Source organism: Mesoplodon mirus (genome assembly GCF_964341445.2).
Source record: "Mesoplodon mirus genome assembly, chromosome: 1".
Taxonomy (NCBI): Eukaryota; Metazoa; Chordata; class Mammalia; order Artiodactyla; family Ziphiidae; genus Mesoplodon; species Mesoplodon mirus.
In genome coordinates, this window is record NC_138976.1 from 21,374,980 (window position 1) to 21,395,771 (window position 20,792).

A 20,792-nucleotide genomic window follows, 5' to 3' on the forward strand; every position below is an offset into this window, starting at 1 on the left:
GTGTTTTTGAGGATTAGGCATAGCGTAAATATAAAAGAAATAATCTTCTCTTATTTTTGCTTTTAATTGTAAGCAGTCTGGAGCCAAATGCTCTGCCTGTCCATTTTCTCTTTAGCCCTGACTTCTCGGGTTTTCATATTGGCGGAGTCTTTTTAAATTTTTTTTAAAAATTAATTTATTTATATTTTGGCTGCATTGGGTCTTCGTTGCTGTGCTCAGGCTTTCTCTAGTTGTGGCGAGTGGGACTACTCTTTGTTGCAGTGTGCGGGATTCTCATTGCAGTGCCTCCTCTTGTTGTGGAGTGCAGGCTCTAGAGCACGTCGGCTTCAGTAGTTGTAGTGCGTGGGCTCAGTAGTTGTGGCTCGTGGGCTCTAGAGCACAGGCTTGGTAGTTGTGGCGCACGGGCTTAGTTGCTCCGCGGCTTGGTGGAGTCTTAAAGAGCTTGTGTTCAGTCATGATTATCTCTTTTTTTGCACCTTTTACTTTTCTCCTTGCTTTTCACACCTATTAGTAGCATGGAATTAGATGATAAGGAATTGTGTGCTGTAGCTGGAGCTCCTCTCAGCTTTGACTGTGAAAATACTACTTTGAAATTAACTTCATATTTAGATGGATAACAAGTTTGTTGATCAATCTGTTATTTTTTAACAGTTTGTGGGAATAGTTTATAGTGTAGAGCCTTACAGTGTTTTCTTATTTTAAATATCATATACTTAATGTTTTTCAAACTCAAAATTCTTCAGACTTTAAAATTAAAGTTTTAATAAGTGAACAATATAATGGTGAATAAAGATTTAAAAACTTGTGAAAACCTGATAACCTCACATCTGTCTCCATCTCATTTCCTGAGGTAACTAATGTTAACAGCCCACTTGGTATGTATCTTTCCATACCTTTCTTCCTATTCACAACAACTATACAAGCATATTTAGACATCTATTAGGGTGTTTTTTTGTTTTTGTTTTTTTTAATAAATTTTATTTATTTAAAAAATTTATTTATTTTTGGCTGCATTGGGTCTTTTTTTTTGCGGTACGCGGGCCTCTCACTGCTGTGGCCTCTCCCGTTGCGGAGCACAGGCTCTGGATGCGCAGGCTCAGCGGCCATGGCTCACGGGCCCAGCCGCTCCGTGGCATGTGGGATCCTCCTAGACTGGGGCACGAACCTGTGTCCCCTGCATCGGCAGGCAGACTCTCCACCACTGCGCCACCATGGAAGCCCCTGCATTGGGTCTTTGTTGCGGTGCGCGGGCTTCTCATTGCAGTGGCTTCCCTTGTGGAGCACAGGCTCTAGGCGTGTGGGCTTCAGTAGTTGTGACATGGGGGCTCAGCAGTTGTGGCTCACGGGCTCTAGAGCGCAGGCTCAGTAGTTGTGGCGCATGGGCTTAGTTGCTCCGCAGCATGTGGGATCTTCCTGGACCAGGGCTTGAACCCATGTCCCCTGCATTGGCAGGCGGATTCCTAACCACTGCGCCACCAGGGAAGCCCCTCTATTAAGGTTTTTTGGTTTACTTTTTTTCTAACAGCTTGAGATATAATTCATATACCATACAGTTCATCCATTTAAAGTACAATCCAGTGGTTCTTACTGGATTCACAGAGTTGTGTAGCCATCAGTACAGTCAATTCTAGAACATTATTATCACCCTCAAAAGAAACTCCTTACCCATTAGCTATCACTTCTCTCCATTTTCTCCCAACCTTTCCAGGTATAGACAACCACTAATCTACTTTCTGTCTTTACAGAATTACTTATCCTGGATTTTTCACATGAATGGAATTATACAATATATTTGTCTTTTGCGGCTGGCTTCTTTCACTTAGTGTAATTCTTTTTTGTTTGTTTGTTTGTTTGTTTTTGCGGTACGTGGGCCTCTCACTGTTGTGGCCTCTCCCATTGTGGAGCACAGGCTCCAGACACGCAGGCTCAGCGGCCATGGCTCATGGGCCTAGGCGCTCCGCGGCATGTGGGATCTTCCTGGAGTGGGGCACAAACCCGTGTCCCCTGCATCGGCAGGTGGACTCTCAACCACTGCGCCACCAGGGAAGCCCCAGTTATGCTTTTTGTCTAAGGGCCCACGTAATGAAGTGTCAGAGCCAAGTCTAGAATCAAGACCTCCTTGTTCCTAGTCATTAGCAGCTGCAGCTTTTGCTCCAATCCCATGGGCTTAATGTAGCTTTTTAAAAGTTATCATTGAGGGCTTCCCTGGTGGCGCAGTGGTTGGGAGTCCACCTGCCGATGCAGGGGACACGGGTTCGTGCCCCGGTCCGGGAAGATCCCACATGCCGTGGAGTGGCTGGGCCCGTGAGCCATGGCCGCTGAGCCTGCGCGTCTGGAGCCTGTGCTCCACGGTGGGAGAGGCCACGGCAGTGAGAGGCCCGCGTGCCGCAAAAAAAAAAAAAAAAAAGTTATCATTGAAATATTGGAAAACACTCAGTTTTTAGATGGTGTATCTTCATAATGACAAATACTTAGAAAAACATTTTCCTCTAACTATGATTTCTCTCAAGGGCCTATGTTTATTATTCAAGGGCTAGAGAAGACCCTGAATTAGCAATGATTCCATCCAATTCCAAAGAGATACTTATTGAGCAAACACCATGTAATTAGTCCATTTAAATAGGGCAAATAAACCTAAGACAAATGAGTAAAAGCAGACTTTTATAGATATAGAATAGGAAAATAACTAATAAAACAAATTTAATGAGAACAACATTGGTAATAAAAGCATTTTTATTAGCAGATGATCTTAACCTGCATGGATTTCCCCTTGATATGCACAGTGTTTTGTGGATGTACCTGCATTTTTCTGGAGAGCAGATGTGTAGCTTTTGTTAAATTATCAAAGTAGTCTGTAATTTTAAAGGTTAAGCCTTTATTGTAACACAGTGATGGGAGGGAAAGCATATTGGTGCAGTTTCGTTGAGGAGTAGGTGATGATAAAAAAGATGGGCTACGCCTGGGAAAAACTGAAAAGGAACAAAATGTATCTACTTCATTTCTGGACTCTCCTGGTATCCTCTGTCCTCCCTTATGCTGTCTTTCCAAAGCAGGAGATTTAGAAAGATTTATTCTTGAAGAAATTAAATAGGAAAAGTTCTGGGTTTAGGATACCACAATTCCCTTGTTTTAGCCTTTGGCCTGACTAGCCCCCAGGACCTGGCACTCAAACTCTTAGAGATTTTGTGGGGCTAATGGGTTTTGCCTCTCATTGGACTGAAATACTGCTCTGTGCCTTTTTCTCATGTTGTTCCTCCTTCTCTTTGCCTATCTATGTTTTATCCATTTCCTTAATCCCAGTTCTACTTCTATCTATTTGATAATAGCTTTGGTTATTAATCCCAACCTTACTCATCTGTCCTTTCTCTTTGGCACATTTTATCTTAACATTACATTTTGGTTTCTAAGTTGACAGTGAATTATATGATTAGCTCTTTTCCTCCACGTGCTTGCATTGTTTTTGCTGTCTCTCTCACCTTCCTTAGGGTAGTGGCTATGTTTTTTTCTTTTTCTTCTCTTCCCCAGCTGCCTCCATGGTGGCATTCTGGTGGAATGGAAAGAACTAGACTTAGAGTCAGACGACCTGAATCCTTTATCTAGTGCCATTATTTAATCCATGTGATGTTCCCAGTTGATTCTTAATGTGACCCAGCCACAGAACCTCTCTGAGCTCAAGTTTCTTCTTACCTGTAAAATGGAGATAAAAAGGAAAATTGACATAAAACCCCAATATCCAAGAACAGGAATGGTCCATTTTGGTGTTCTCACATTACTGGATGTAAACTGTTGTCCTTTAGAACTCCACTGCCTTGGACATTCATGCTCTTCTACTGGAATCCCAACTTCTCTGCAACTTTCTCTAACCAGCTCTGCAACTTCGTTTCAGTCCCTCAAGATTCAAGTTGGTAGCATGTGATTGCTACACCTAGGTCTTTTGCCTTTGGCTTTTGCAGTGAGTCATAGGGTTCTGCTTCCCCTCTCTCGGGATTTCTTCAGAAGAGGAAGAGTATTTTGGTACTAGGGAGCCCAAAGGACAAATAGCCACCTCATCCATTTAATGCAGTTTTTTTCTTGTTTAACACCATTTTATACATAGTTGTTTTAATCTATAATTCCCTAATGACATGATGTTAAACATCTTTTCATATGGTTACTTGCCATCATTGTATCTTCTTTGGTAAGGTGTCTGTTAAAGTCTTTTGCCCATTTTAAAATCAGGCTGTGTGTTGTCTTACTGTTGAGTTTTAAGAGTTCTGTGTATATTTTGGATAGCGGTCCTTTATCAGATGTGTCTTTTGCAAATATTTCTTCCAGTATTTGGCTTGTTTACTCATTCTCTTGACATTGTCTTTCACAGAACAGAAGTTTTTAATTTTAATGAAGTCCAGCTTATCAGTTATTTCTTTCATGAATTATTCCTCTTGTATCTAAAAGACCATCACATGCCCTAGGTCATCTGTTTTCTCCTATGTTATTTTCTAGCAGTTTTATAGTTTTATGTTTTACATTTAGGTCTATGATCCATTTGGAGTTAATTTTTGTGAAGGTCTTTGTCTAGATTCATTTTTTCTACGTGTAAATGTCCATTTCTCGTAGCCCCATTTATTGAAAAGACTATCATTGCTACGACCGTTGTATTGCCTTTGCTTCTTTGTCAAAGATCAGTTGACTACATTTACATGGGTCTATTTCTAGCTCTCTATTCTGTTCCATTGATCTGTTTGTCTGTTCTTTTCCTAATACTATACTGTCTTGATTACTATTAACTTTACAGTAAGTCTTAAAGTTGGTTAGTGTCAGTCCTCCAACTTTGTTTTTTTACTTTGGTATTGAGTTGGCTGTTCTGGGTCTTTATCCTCTCCATATAAACTTTAGAATCAGTTTGTCTGTATCCACAAAGTAACTTGCTAGGATGTTGATTAGGATTGCATTGAACTTAAAGATCAAGTTGAGAAGAACTGACATCTTGACAATATTGAGTCTTCCTATCCATGAACATGGAATATCTATTTCATTCTTTGATAGCTTTCCTCAGTTTTGTAGTTTTCTTCATAGAGATCTTATACATATTTTGTTAGATTTATACCTATTTGTTAGATTTATATAAATGATAATGTGTTTTTAACTTCAAATTTCACTTGTTCATTGTTGGTATATAGGAAAGTGATTGACTTTTGTACAGTAACCTTGTGTTTTGCAACCGTGCCATGATTGCTTATTTAGTTCCAGAAGCTTTTTGGTTGATTCTCTTAGATTTTCTACATAAATGATCATATCATCTACTCAAAATAGAGGACCATGTCATATGCAAGAATAAAAATTTTTTAAAAGAAAAGAGTATAGAGAATAATATATTACATACTCATGTACTCACCACCTAGATTTAACACGTTAATGTTTTTCATATTAGTTAAGGTTAAAAAAATAGTATATTATGGATAAAGTTGAAGCATCCTTTACAGTCTCAATCCCTTCTCTCACAAGATATAATCACTCTCAAAGTTGATATGCAGTTTTTCCTTTCATGATTTTTATTCTAAAACTTGTATATCTATCCATCCATCCATTCACCCATCATACAGAGATATTCATTCCTTATATTTTCTTCTGAAAATTCTAAAGCTTTGCTTTAGATTTCTAAATCACATTTAGATAATTTAACATTTAATCAATCCCCTAATCTTTTGCTATTACAAACATTGCTTCAACTTATTAACTGGTATAAACTTCTTTCTGTACCTGTGGAATCTATCTATAGAGTAAATTCCTAAGTGTGGGATTGCTGCTAGGAGTTTTGATCTTTGACCAATAAATATAGTCATGTAAACATGACCATAGTTGAGATACAGACAGTTCCATCACCCCAAAATGTTTCCTTGAGTTTCTTTGTACTGCTGTACTTTCTATTATGGTTTTGCTTTTTCTAGCATGTTATGTAAATGGAGTCATACAGCATGTAGTCTTGTGTCTAGCTTTTTCACTTAGCAAAATTTGCTTCTCAGATTCATTTTTTTGTTGTGTGTATCAGTAACTCTTTCATATGTATTGCTGAGTAGTATACTATTGTATAGATATGCCACAACTTGTTTATCAGGGCATTTGGGTTCTTTCTAGGTTTTTGGCTATTATCAATAATGTTCTTATGAACATTCATGTACAAGTATTTGTGTGGACATAAATTTTCATTCCTCTGGGGTAAATACTTACAAGACTAATTGCTGGAATGTATGATAAATATGTTTAAGTTTGTAAGAAACTTCTAAGCTGTTTCCCAAAATGATTGTTTCATTTTGTATTCTCATCAGCAATATATGAGAGTTCTAGTTGGTCCACATCCTCATTAACACTTGGTTTTGTCAGATTTGTAAATTTTAGATCATCTAGTTGGTGTATAGTGCTATCTCATTATGTTTTTAATTAACATTTCCTTGATGAATAATGATATTGAGCTTCTTTTCATGTGCTTATTTGCCACCTGTGTATCTTTGTTTGGTGAAGTGTCTGTTCAGATCTTCTGTCCAATTTTAAAAATATGGGTTCTTTGCTTTCTTAATATTGAGTTTTGAGATTTTTTTTTATAGTCCTTTATCAGTCTTATCAGATACATTTTGCAAATATTTCCTCTTGGTCTATAACTTTTTAACAGGGTCTTCTGAGGAATACATGTTTTAACTTCTGAAGAAGTCTAGTTTATCAATTTTTTTCTTTTAAACTTCATGCTTTTTGTATCCAGTTTAAGAAATCTTTGCCTAATTGCCCAAGGCCAGTAAGATTTTCTCCTATGTTTTCTTCTAGATGTTTTATAGTTTTAGCTCTTACATTTATTTCTATTAATGATTCATTTCAAGTTAAATTTTGCATGTGGCATGAGGTAAGGATAATATATATTATTTTATTATAATTTATATAATTACATAGTATATTTTATTCTATGTTTATATATATATTTCTATTTTATTCCATTGGTCTGTGTCTGTTTTTATGCCACTGGCACACTATCTTTATTACTGTAGCTTTTACGGTAAGTCTTGAATTAGATGAAATTGAAGAATAATTGGGAAGAGAAATTGACACAAGACTAAAAGGGGCAGTCCAGTGGGAGACATACTTTGATTCAATGAAAAGAGATCTTAGACTTCCCTGGTGGCACAGTGGTTAAGAATCCGCCTGCCAATGCAGGGGACAAGGTATCAAGCCCTGGTTTGGGAAGATCCCACATGCCACGGAGCAACTAAGCCCTTGCGCCACAGCTACTGAGCCTGCGCTCTAGAGCCCACAAGCCACAACTACTGAGCCCACGTGCCACAACTACTGAAGACCATGCGCCCTAGGGCTGTGTGCTGCATCTACTGAGCCCGTGTGCCACAACTATTGAAGCCCGCGCACCTAGAGCCCGTGCTCCGCAGCAAGAGAAGCCACCGCAATGAGAAGCCCGTGCACCGCAATGAAGAGTAGCCCCCACTCGCTGCAACTAGAGAACGCCCGCACGCAGCAATGAAAACCCACTGCAGCCAGAAAAAAAGAGAGATTTTAGCACTAAGAAAATGGAGAAGGCCTTGTAAAAGGTGCTGGATTACCCATCTCTTGGAAAAACCAGGGCTTGGATGTCAGCTAAGGTGAAGCTTTCAGTTGTAATGCAGGACAAGGATAATGGCAGATCTGTACTCTGAGTATCCTTTTTTTTTTTTTGCGGTACACGGGCCTCTCACCGTTGTGGCCTCTCCCACTGCGGAGCACAGGCTCCGGACGCCCAGGCCCAGCAGCCATGGCTCACGGGCCCAGCCACTCCGCGACACGCGGGATCCTCCCAGACCGGGGCACGAACCCGCGTCCCCTGCATCGGCAGGCGGACTCCCAACCACTGTGCCACCAGGGAAGCCCCTGAGTATCCTTTTCAAGCCTTGTGTCTTGGGATTTTCTTTTATCTTTTTTTCCCCCTGTGGCACTTAGACTTAATCTTCATGGACAGAAGGATTGTTGGTGCTTTCTGGAATTTAGCAGTTTTCCTGCCTGTGTGGTCTTTGAGCTTTCCTAAGAGCTGGCATGTGGGATTCTGCAGTTCTTCACTGACGTTTTGGAAACCAAGCTCTTTGTGATCATTTGGATTGGAATTCTCTCTGTCTCTCTCTTTTTTTAAAAATTTATTTTATTGAAGTATAGTTGATTTACAATGTTGTGTTAATTTCTGCTGTACAGCAAAGTGATTCAGTTATACGTACATATACATTCTTTTCATATTCTTTTCCATTATGGTTTATCACAAGATATTGAACATAGTTTCCTGTGCTATATAGTAGGACCTTGTTGTTTATCCATTCTCTATATAATAGTTTGCTTCTTTTAATTGCAAACTCCCAATTTATCCCCCCCACCACCTCCCCCCTTGGCAACCACAAGTCTGTTCTCTATGTCTATAAGTCTGTTTCTGTTTCACAGATAAGTTCGTTAGTGTCATACTTTGGATTCCATTTATAAGTGATATCATATGGTCTTTGTCTTTCTCTTTCTGACTTCACTTAGTATGATAATCTCTAGGTCCATCCATGTTGCTGCAAATGGCATTATTTCATTTTCTTATGTCTGAGTTGTATATATTAGTTGTATACATATACCACATCTTCTTTATCTGTTCATCTGTCGATGGACATTTAGGTTGCTTCTATGTCTTGGCTATTGTGAATAGTGCTGCTATGAACATATGAGTACATGTTATCTTTTTGAATTACAGTTTTGTCTGGATATATGCCCAGGAGTAGGATTGCTGGATCATATGGCAATTCTATTTTTAGTTTTTTGAGGAGTTTCCATACTGTTTTCCATAGTGGCTGCACCATTACATTCCCATCAACAGTGTAGGAGGGTTTCCTTTTCTCCACTCCCTCTTCAGCATTTGTTATTTGTAAACTTTTTAAAGATGGCCATTCTGACTGGTGTGAGGTGATACCTCATTGTAGTTTTGATCTGCATTTCTCTAATAACTAGCGATGTTCAGCATCTTTTCATGTGGCTATTGGCTATCTGTATGTCTTCTTTGGAGACATGTCTCTTTAGGTCTTCTGCCCATTTTTTGATTGTGTTGTTTGTTTTTTTTGTAACTGAGTTGTATGAGCTGTTTGTATATTTTGGAAATTAAACCCTTGTCGGTTGTATTATTTGCAAATATTTTCTCCCAGTCTGCAGGTTGTCTTTTCATTTTATTTATGGTTTCTTTCACCATTTTGATTACTGTAGCTTTGTAATATTGTCTGAAGTCTGGGAGGTTTATGCCTCCTGCTTCGTTCTTTTTCCTCAGTATTGCTTTGGCATTTCTGGGTCTTTTGTGATTCCATATACATTTTAGGATTATTTGTTCTAGTTCTGTGAAAAAGGTCATGGGTAATTTGATAGGGATTTCATTAAATCTGTAGATTGTTTTGGGTAGTATGGCCATTTTAGCAATATTAATTCTTCCAATCCAAAAGCATGGGATATCTTTCCATTTCTTTAAATCTTCTTCAATTTCCTTTATCAATGTTTTATATTTCTTGGTGTATAAGTCTTTCACCTCCTTGGTGAGGTTTATTTTTAAGTATTTTTTGATGTGATTTTAAAAGGGATTTTTTTTTACTTTCCCTTTCTGATATTTCATTGTTAGTGTAAAGAAATGCAACCAATTTCTGTATGTTAATCTTGTATCCTGCTACCCTGCTGAATTCATTTATCAGTTCTAGTAGTTTCTGTGTGGAGTCTTTAGGGTTTTCAGTATATATTTAGTATCATGTCATCTGCATATAATGACAATTTTACCTCTTCTTTTCCAGTTTGGATACCTTTAATTTGGACAGGAACTCTTCTTGATATCTGCTTATTCCCAGAAAGAAGTTACTTCTCACTCTTGTTTAAAACCTGTTGTCCAGATCTGGCCTGTTAAGGTCTTCTTTTGGCATGAGTGGAATGAGGGAGTTCCTATGATGGGTTTTACATAAGGAACATAAATAATTTAAACCTTAGAAAGTTATCTGACGTGAAATTGGGTGCCGTAGGAGTAATTTAGTTCCCTCTACCTCTTTGTCAGGAAGCTGTAAGAGATTTCTGCATGGAGTATGAGATTAGATTGGATGACTTTTAAGGGCCCTTCTAACTCTCTGCATTCAAGCTTTGATCAGAAGTCCCAGCTTCTTTTCTCTAATGACTTAGACTTAAAAATGTAGTCCTAACTCTAGTCTTGGCACATAGTAGTTACTCAATAAATGCTGGTTAAATAAATTAATTTGCAAGAATTCTTCATGGTGTCCTTTTTTTCTCTCTTGCAGTTAAAAGAGCCAAATTCCAGGGTTCACCAGGTAAGGCCAGCCTTTAATTATTATGTTCTTCTCCCCATACTTGCTGTGATTTAAAAGCATTCTTTCAAAAAATCATTAATTTCATTTGATTCATTGATTAAATTGGTTAAATTCACTAAGTTCGGGCTTCCCTGGTGGCGCAGTGGTTGAGAATCTGCCTGCCAATGCAGGGGACACGAGTTAGAGCCCTGGTCTGGGAAGATCCCACATGCCACGGAGCAACTAGGCCCGTGAGCCACAACTACTGAGCCTGCGCGTCTGGAGCTTGTGCTCCACAACGAGAGAGGCCGCGATAGTGGGAGGCCCGCGCACCGCGATGAAGAGTGGTCCCCGCTTACCACAACTAGGGGAAGCCCTCGCACAGAAACGAAGACCCAACACAGCAAAAATAAAAAATAAAAATAAAAAATAAAAAATTCACTAAGTTCATTAAATTAATTAAAAATCAATATGGGAAGAGATTGGTCAAGGGGGTACAAAGTTTAAGTTATGCAAAATGAATTATTTCTGGAGAGCTAATGTACAACAATGTGTCTATGGTTAACAAGTATTGTATACTTGAAATTTGCTAAGAGGGTAGGTCTTAAGTGTTCTCAACACACACACAAACACACACACACAGAAAATGCTAATTATGAGGTGGTGGGGAATGTGAATTACCTTGATTGTGGTGATTATTTCACATTGTATACATATATAAAATCAGGTTGTACACCTTAAGTATATACAATTTTTAATTACCAATTACACTTCAAAAAGTTGAAAAAAAACAGTGCTATCATAAAACATTAAAGAAATCTATATCAATCTGGTGAAAAGTTAGTCTCCTTACCTCTTGGCCAACTCAATTCTGCTTCTCAAAAGTAACTATTTTGAGGCTTTTATATACCTTTTCAGAGTTTTACTGTGTATGTGCATGTATACACTAATGGATCAGCTACACATGTGTTTGTGCAACCTGCTTTTTTTCCGACAACATACCATGAAAGTCTTTTCTTGTGTATATGTATGTATACGTATATCTGGTTCTTTCTTTCAAAGTGTTGTACACACACTACTATATTTAAAACAGATAACCAACAAGAACCTACTGTAAAAAAAAAGTGTACAGAATTTTGTTGTACCCTAGGTCCCTTTTGTTGTACCCTAGGTCATTTCAATTTTTTTGCTATTATAAGCAATAAATGTTCTTGTGCATTTATCATTGCCTGCTTTTGAAAATGTATCTGTATGCTAGAGTCTAGAAGTAGAGAATTGTTGGGCCAAAGGTACGTATTTTAAACAAATTTGGTAGCTGCTGCCAAATTGCATTTCTGAAAAATTTTGCTAGCTTATACTCAGACCAAAAGTATACGGGTGTCTGTTTTCCCAAATCCTTATCAACATTAGATAATATGAAACTTTTTAATCTTTGCTCATCTGAAGGTGAAAATGGTATCTCCTTATTTTAATACACATTTTCTTAACTGAATGTCAAGTTAGTTATAAAGACTTACTCTAGTTCCTTCTGGGGGCAAAAGGAGGGTACTGTGGATTATGGGGGAAAAAACACGATTGGGAACCCAAGAAAATCTGAAAAACAAAATCTGGGTGCAACAGGAACTAAAGCAGTTTCTGGGCCTACTGCTCTCTCCAGTGGCTCTGGGTTAGGGCTTCTCTTCTTTCTGAGAAGCTTTTCTGCTCTCCTTTCTCATCCAGCAGGCTTTTTATGCTTACCTGTCTTGCACACACCCCATAGTGTCTGCTCCAATAGAATTTATATGCCTGTCCTTCAAACTTCAGCACCAATCAATTGTTACTATTTCTTTGTTTTCCCTACTGAAAATCTTTTGAGAGGGAATCATATTGGTCTCAGCTTTTGGTCAGCTTATGAATTGGCTGGCTGCTTTTGGGTGGCATCTCCTTTTGGTCTGGTCACCTATGGTTGGACATAGGGAATGGAGTACAAAATCCTATGATAGAAAACAGCTTAGGGGTATACTGCATTGCTACTACCAAATATGGATGGGAATTGCCTCATGTGGGTGGGCTTGTATCCTCATATGTCTTTGGTATAATTGTAGAATAATTGTAGGTATAAGACTACATAGTTTTTTATGATACTTAAGAGAAAGATTTACCTTCTGCTAGAAGTGCATGACAGTGCCCATTTTCTCACACCTCTAACATAGGTAATTGTTTTAAGCAATCTTTGGCAATTTGATGAGTCAAAAATGATAGTCTTTTTTTCATTTTATAAAATTATGATTAACTTCTTACATAGAGAAGTGAACTCTCAATTCAGTGTCCCTCATCATGGCTGATACAAAGGAAGTAACAAAATGTGCTGTGTTAAGTCTTAGGTCAGATTTCTGAGTTTTGAGATCCAGGCCACCTACCTTTGTTTGGTACTCAATTTATACTCTCAGGTTAGAGAATTTCCTTTTTCTGACTCTATGATAATTTTTTTTTTTAAATGTAAGTTGTGCTTTAGGCCAGGGTGAATAGATCAAGCTTGAAATCCATTTCCTTTATGAGGATTTTTCCTCAATTCTTGTCCCTGTAAACAGATAGAGGTAACTCTCTCCTCTTCTGCCTTCCTTTAGCACTTTTTCTCTTTCTCTGTGGTACTTATTTCTTTATACATTTTATTAATTTGCATATCTTGTCTTTCCTGTAAGATTAATTAGATTATTATTTTTTCAAACTGCAGGTGGGCTATAAAGTCAATTTAGTTAGTTATGGTTAATATTTTAAAAATTAGAATAAAAATATCAATGTATCACATCTTGTATTTCATAAAGCTTTTGTTTTTGTTTATATGTGTGTGTATGTGTATCTACTGGTCAAATATAAAATATAGTCCTTAAATTTGAAAAACACTATTGTAGATTATGCTTTTGAGAATAGTGTGTGTTTTCTAATTTTTTTGTACCTCTCTGCTTAGGATGATGCTATATTGTACAATATATAATTCCATTTTTTCTTACATATACTGTAATTTGGACATTACTTAATTCCAAGGGCTTTGTGAGACTGGATAACTATCTGAGCACTAAGTATTATATCTTTGTTTTGCATTTTTTCAAAGACAAATTTAACACATATGTGACCCTGAAAGTGCAAAATGTGAAGAGCACAACTGTAGCAGTCCGTGGCGATCAACCTTCCTGGGAACAAGATTTTATGTTGTAAGTACTTTGCAGCAGCAGCAGCATGCCTACAATATTTGACAATATTTCCAAGGTAATCACGTTGGATTAAACAAGTAGAGGCTGAAGATTTTGTATATATCTAAGACTTATAAAATACGTTAAATATTTAAAAACACATTTTAATAGCATGTTAAAGATTCTTTTTGAAAACTAGAGAAAGGAACAAGTGAGGTGTGTGGTAGGTAAAGTACATCTGCAGTTTTGTTGTCTCCCGATTTGTAATCTATTTTCAGAGGCGAATTATGAATTCGAGTAAACGCTCAGTTTACATGGGTGAAAACACTACCTAGTCAGATTTTCCTAGTGGTCAGAATTAGGTATAGTATAACATACTGAGCATGATATTAAACCTAACTTAATCTTTCTTTGATTCTCAGAAGGCTTCTTGAAGGAATGTGGTTATGCATGTGAGGACTGTGTTTGTGTTTCCAAGTCACCTGCTTTCGAAGATGAGGATGTCTGTTCTTATAATCCTTTTGCTTTATGGAGTAAAATGTTCTACCTTCATCTAATTAATAAAAATGAGTAAATATTAGTAGAATTGCTTGCATATGACACAAAATTTAGTATATTATGATTGTAAGCTCTGGCTTTAAAAACTTGCTATTTCCTTTTTTCCTCTTACATTTCAGCAATTTTTTTTTTTCTGCTCTAGGAAAGGGAAGAAAAATTTACAATATCATTTTGAAGGGCTGACCAAATCACTTAGCTTCTCTGAGTGTCAGTTTCCTTATCTGTAAAGGTCTACTCTTGCTTACAAGGTTATGCTTATTTTTTGGGAAGGTGGGCACAAGGGGGTCAACCAAGAAAATGTATTAAAATTGCAGTGAAATTTGTGATTGAAGTGAAGTTGCTTTGCGAGTTTTATAGTCCATCTCAGACATAGGATGACTCTTTTTATGGGGAAACATTCCAGTCCTCTGGGTTTTTAATATATTGCTGCTTATAGTACCATTTAGGAAACTTTATTATAATAGTTAAAGGTTAAGATTATGAGGGTTTGGGCTAAGACAGTAACAGAAGGATAGATAGAAAAGGATGGATAGAAGATGTTAAGGAGGTAGAACCAAGACTTGTCTTGGATGATTGGGTGAGTGGTGAGCTACTCATTAGGATAGGAGATAGTAATATATCAATTATGAACAAGCTTATATTTGAAGTTCTTATAGGACAGGTAAGAAGAAAGTTACAGAAGATAAGTTAGAAACTTGAACCTGGTACTCATGGAAGCCTGGGCTGGAGAAATATTTTGGTCAGTTGAAGCCATAGGCATAGATGAGAAAGCTTAGGAAGAATGTGTTGGGTGAGAAAAGGGCCTGGGGTAGAGCCTGGAGAGCACTAGCATTTAAAGAGGGGACAAAGAGGACTAGGAAGGAGTGAACAGAGAGCAAGAAGGAGAAACGAGGGCTTCCCTGGTGGCGCAGTGGTTGAGAGTCCGCCTGCTGATGCAGGGGACACGGGTTCGTGCCCCAGTCCGGGAGGATCCCACAGGCCACGGAGCAGCTGGGCCCGTGAGCCATGGCCGCTGAGCCTGTGCATCCAGAGCCTGTGCTCCGCAACGGGAGAGGCCACAACAGTGAGAGGCCCACGTGCCGCAAAAAAAAAAAAAAAAAAAAAAAAAAAAAGGAGAAATGAGATAGTAGTGTCCTGGAAGCTGAAGAACTGGGGCTTCAAGAAGAGGCTAGTGGTTCAAATTTCTCACTGGTTGCCTCTCTCTCAAGATTATGAACCTCATTTATTCCTATCTGTTATATTGACATCAGAGTGAGACCATTTGTTTCTTTCTTCACTTGTGTAAAGTCAACTATGAACAGTTTTTTCAAGTCTCTTCCCTGTTAGCCGTACCACAGTTCTGGCTGTGGTATATAAACTTAGCAATCCTGCTTTCTTTTGATTTCCAGTTGGCTCTAATAATCACTCACTGTTGTAACTGTTCCCAGCATGTGAAACATATCAATCTTCTGCAGTCTCTCATCAGCATAGTAGCTTTATTCTTTCTTGTTTATTTTCCAATTTCCCATAGCGCTTACTCTTTCAACCCTACTGTGATATGTGTGACTTTTCTTCTGTCTCCCACCTTGAGATGCTGTGTGAATTTTGTCCTCTCTCCTTCTACACACAGGTTTTATTAGCTACATTATCCACCTTACTGCTCCTATTCCTTATTCCTCCTATCCAGCTCTTCTGTCACTGGTGACTCCATTGCTGGTCACTTGTTCCCCTTTCTCCTTTTTTTTTTTCTCCCTAACGTATCATGTGGTAGTATCTAATATTCATTTTGGTACTTCTCATTTATCTTAGTATTTCTTTGTCTTATTTCCAGGACTAGATTGTTCATTTCTTAGGGGCAAGGAGGGCATCTTCACTTACTGTGAATTTGCCTAGTTCGGAATCTTGTATACATGTGTGCACATATACTGTTGATTGAGTTAACAGAACAGGAACTTCCCCAGAGCTCTGGGGATGAGGCATAAACAGAGCTCTCAGACTTCTCTTAGTTGGGCCATTTGAGCAGATGTAGATAAGAGACTTCTCACAGAAGATATCCTCATTGTTTGGGCTTTATTCCCCAGAGTTCCCTAAAGAACAGATTTTCTTCTTTATCTGTCCAAGTTAAGCTGTAAAGACCTCTGGCTATTTCTTTTGGCTATTGGCTTGAGACGCTATTTAGGACTTGCTTTGGGAATATTGTATATGTATCCCCAAGCAATTTTTCTTTTCCAGATTCAAAAGATTTGGGGTTGTTACATATATTTTTCCAAGGCTAATCAGTTAATTAGGCTGAATGAAACTGTGTGCCAAAAGCTCAGTTTCCCCACTGTGAATGCCCTAACATAGTGGCTGGGTTTGGTCACCTACTTTTTGGTTTTGAACAGCTCTCCAGATAGCTTGGAAGTTTTTAGAGATAGGAGCTAGGTCCTATATTGTGTGTCTTCCCCAATGTACCAAGCCATATGAATTGTACATGTCAGGGAACATAAATGAAAAAAATGAACTCAGTACTTTTCTATTCTACTTTATTTATGTAAAAGGGGCAAATTTGCTTTGCTTCACTTGTTTTCAACACACTTGATATGAATTTTATGGCTATAAGGCCACATCCCAAACTAGTGAATCTGAGAACATGTATCTTAATAGTACAACAGGGAAGCCAAGCTATCTCTAAAGCACAAACTTGAAACTTCTACATGTGATGAATAGCTGTTGTTTTCCTGAGAATACCTTTCTGCTTTTCCTGCTGGCATTGGCCTTTTCTCATCTTTCTTGCATTTCCCCTCAAATAACCTTGTGTTTCCATAAGAGCTTTCTGGAGAATTTTTTTAGCATTAACATAAGTGTTTGCTTGTTTCACCTTAAGTCCATAATTATTTTTGAGTTAGCCCTTCCAAGCTGATATTCTTCCATGTATGACACTGCTTTTGCTTAGTGGTCACCTGGCTCCCTGGAATAATTTCTTTTTAAATAACTTTTCCTAGTTATTATTACAGGAAAATCATTGTGTTTATCATTATCCTGTGATCATTTTGTTTATAAGTGACAGTACCTGATTTAACTGATAATGAACTAGCACACTCCAGTGTTCCTCACCTGCCTCTGACCACATGTTCCCATCAAACTTAGATCTTCTCATGGGCCCTTTTACTTTTGCTTGGATTCCCTTTCATATTTGTTATAAAGAAGGCTTGCTTTTTCCTCATAGTTCCCTGTATCCAGAGGTATCAGTTGGAGGCAGTGTTAGTATTACAATAAAACATATAAAACTGTTGCTTAAGTTTGGAGATTGTAGGCAGACACTCCTGGCAGTAATGCCCTCATTGCTTGGCTTCATTGTTCTTGTGAAACTGTATTAGTCTAACCATGATTGTAGCTCCAAAGGAGAGGGGACAGACTGACAGAGGCATTTTTCTGTTCATACATAGGTTTCTAGGAACCTAAAGAGTGGTTGCAGGATCAGGGACATTTTGATTTTTCCCTGATGACAGGATCCTGATCAGGACATACTCAAGGTTTAGCAAAACAGGAGATGTAGATGTTTCTTTCATATTACCTGGTTTTCTAAAAAAGGGCTTTCTTCTTTCCTTCAGTGAGATTAGTCGCCTGGACCTGGGTCTAAGTGTGGAAGTATGGAACAAAGGACTGATCTGGGACACCATGGTGGGGACTGTGTGGATTGCACTGAAGACTATTCGTCAGTCAGATGAGGTCAGTCAGTGCATTGCCCATTTGGAGGTAGGGTTCTAGCCCTTGCTTCTCCACATCCTAGCTCCATTCAGCTAATGTTCATCCATATATCTCAGATTTCTCTGCCCCCTTTCTAATTAGAGGACATAAAACCAGCTTATTCCTAATGTCACCCAGAGGTTCAGGGGATTTTATCTAAGGCCTTTCCTCTGCCCTGTGACTGAACTCAGAGGCGCCAGAGTACCTATTTAGCCTTATCAGGTAGATAGCCCCTTCTGAGTACTCTGGGTGTGTGTGGTGGTGGTGGGGTGGGTGGGATCAGCAGGGTGAAGGAGGGGAGTGTGAGGGAGGGGGAGAGAGGGGTTGGGGGGAGGGAGAGAGAGAGAGAGAGAGAGAGAGAGAGAGAGTGTGTGTGTGTGTGTGAGAGAGAGAGATCTAGGATTCCTGTGGCTTCTGCATTCCCTCTAAGACACTGTTCTGAGAGGAGTCCCATTAAACTTCCTCAGCTAGCTCTTTGAGTCACCTATCCCAGGGACCTGATTTCAGTCTTCCTTCTTCCACATATAACCCTAACAGAGTTTAAGGAACTACAGGCTTGGCACACTTGTCTTAATACACTATTTTCAAGACTGAATTTCCACTCCACTTTACCAGATTAGAACATAACTCAGCATCATTCCCCTATGACACTCACTTTGAATATTTTCACTGTGGTCCCAGTTGAGGTCAACTTAACTAACAATGTTACTAGCTCTTTAGTGATTAGAAATAGTGACACATTAAGTGACATAGTCATTAAGAATTGTACAGATTAAATATTGATCCATGGAGATGCTTGGTTTTTGAGTTTAGCACTCTGGAAATTCTATCCTCGGTGGGCTGGCAGAAAGCTGAGCACAGTGAAAGCTGCTTTCCCACCGAAGAGGGAGAACAGAAGCCACATACAGCAGAGGCAGGTGGTGACTCTGATGTGTTTGCCTCATTAGGATATGTGAATGGCCCTCAGAAGCTCTCTGACAAGGAAAATGAGAGAAAAAGACCTGGCCCTTTAACCAAGAGGGGAGTCATGAAAGAGTGAAGTTTAATCTTAGATCTCTTTTCTAGGAAGGGCCTGGGGAATGGTCCACGTTGGAGGCAGAGACATTGATGAAAGATGATGAGATCTGTGGAACTAAAAACCCAACTCCCCATAAAATTTTGCTGGATACAAGATTTGAGTTGCCTTTTGGTGAGTCTGATTAAATTTTAAAAACCATTTAATACTTTTTACTACATTGTTTGAAATTGTTTGTTAGTTGTTTTCTTACTGTGTCTTTTGTCAGCCATATCCTTTCAGGGCATTCTGTCTTCCACTCCATTCCCTATAACACCTAGCTCAGAAATGTGCAAAGTAGACTCTAGAATGGTGCTTATTAAAGAATCCACACTGAAAGCATTCTTTTCAAGTCATTTAGTTTCTTATAACTATTTATTATAATAAAATACCTGCTTGTCAGAGAATATCAATGATTTATTCTTTTGATAATATTTTAACATTTATTGCCTTGAAGTGAATATATACCTTGTGATTGGTCAATTTAAGCATTGAAGTAGCACTAATAAATAGAATAGTAATTTACAACGTAATTTAAAAAATCACACAAAAAGGGCTTCCCTGGTGGCTCAGTGGTTAAGAATCCACTTGCCAACGGGGGGACAGGGTTCTAGCCCTGGTCCGGGAAGATCCCACGTGCTGTGGAGCAACTAAGCCCATGCGCTGCAACTACCGAGCCTGTGCTCTAGAGCCCGCGAGCCACAACTACTGAAACCTGTGCGCCTAGAGCCTGTACTCCACAACAAGAGAAGCCACTGCAATGAGTAGCCCATGCACCACAACAAAGAGGAGCCCCGGCTCAACACAACTAGAGAAAGCCAACGCAGCAACGAAGACCCAATGGAGCCAAAAAAAGAAAAAAGAAAAAATCACACAAAAATACATGTTCCTTATAAAAATTCAAATACCATGGAAATGTACATGGATAAAAAGTTAAGTTTCTCTTCCTACTTCATTTGACCTCCTTTGCATTCCCCAGAAATAAACCACTGTTAACTTTCTTGTGTCTTGGTTTAGGCACAAGAAATTTCTTCTCTAGAAATTTATTTTGACAAAATTTGGGTCATACTCTATGTACTATATATGGTGATAGTATTGTATAAACTAAAGCATAGTATCTTGGACATCATTTCATGTTATACTTTAAGATCTGTCTTACTGATCTCAAGAGCTGCTTTATATCATAAGTTATCTAACCAATCCTTTTTTTTTTGCAATCCTTTATTGATTGACATGTAGGTTGTTTCCAGTTTTTTTTGATATACCGCTATAACGAACAGGTTTATCTATGCCCATTTATGAACCTAGGATAAATTCCTTAAAGTAGAATTTAAAGAATAGGTCAAATCTACAAACAATAAATAATGGAGAGGGTGTGGAGAAAAGGGAACCTTCCTACACTGTTGATGGGAAAGAAAATTGGTACAGCCACTATGGAGAACAGTATGGAGGTTCCTTAAAATAAAAATAGAACTACCCTATGACCCACCAATCCCACTACTGGTCACATACTCAAAGAAAACCATAATTCTAAACAACACATGCACCCCAATGTTCATTGCAGCACTATTTACAATAGCCAGGACATGGAAACAACCTAAGTGTCCATCAGTAGAGGAATGGATAAAGAAGATGTCGTACAGGTATACAATGGAATATTACTCAGCCATAAAAAGGAATGAAATTGGGTCATTTGTAGAGATGTGGATGGACCTAGGGAGTGTCATACGGAGTGAAGTAAGTCAGAAAGAAAGAGAAAAACAAATATCGTATATTAATGCATATATGTGAAATCTAGAAAAACGGTATAGATGATCTTATTTGAAAAGCAGAAATAGAGACACAGATGTAGAGAATAAACAGTGTGGATACCAAGGTGGAAAGCAGGGCAGGTGGGAGGAATTGGGAGATTGGGATTGACATATATACACTACTGATACTATGTATAAGAGATAAGTAATGAGAACATACTGTGTAAAGCACAGGGAAGTCTACTCTGGG

General features: G+C 38.5%; 1 protein-coding gene across 4 annotated transcripts in view; it reads left to right on the forward strand.

Annotated features, from left to right (window-relative positions):
• The window catches only part of UNC13B (unc-13 homolog B), a 232,903-nt gene that overhangs the window by 51,460 nt on the left and 160,651 nt on the right, over positions 1-20,792 (forward strand). For 3 of the 4 annotated variants that reach the window (XM_082613491.1, XM_082613494.1, XM_082613490.1), the window contains exons 2-5: positions 10,293-10,322; positions 13,393-13,492; positions 17,602-17,719; positions 18,803-18,926. In XM_082613491.1, the coding sequence (XP_082469617.1) occupies positions 13,488-13,492; positions 17,602-17,719; positions 18,803-18,926 (247 nt within the window). In that variant the 5' untranslated portion in view covers positions 10,293-10,322; positions 13,393-13,487. Of the gene's footprint in view, positions 1-10,292; positions 10,323-13,392; positions 13,493-17,601; positions 17,720-18,802; positions 18,927-20,792 lie in introns of those variants that run through there. The other variant, XM_082613492.1, reaches the window with a different exon arrangement.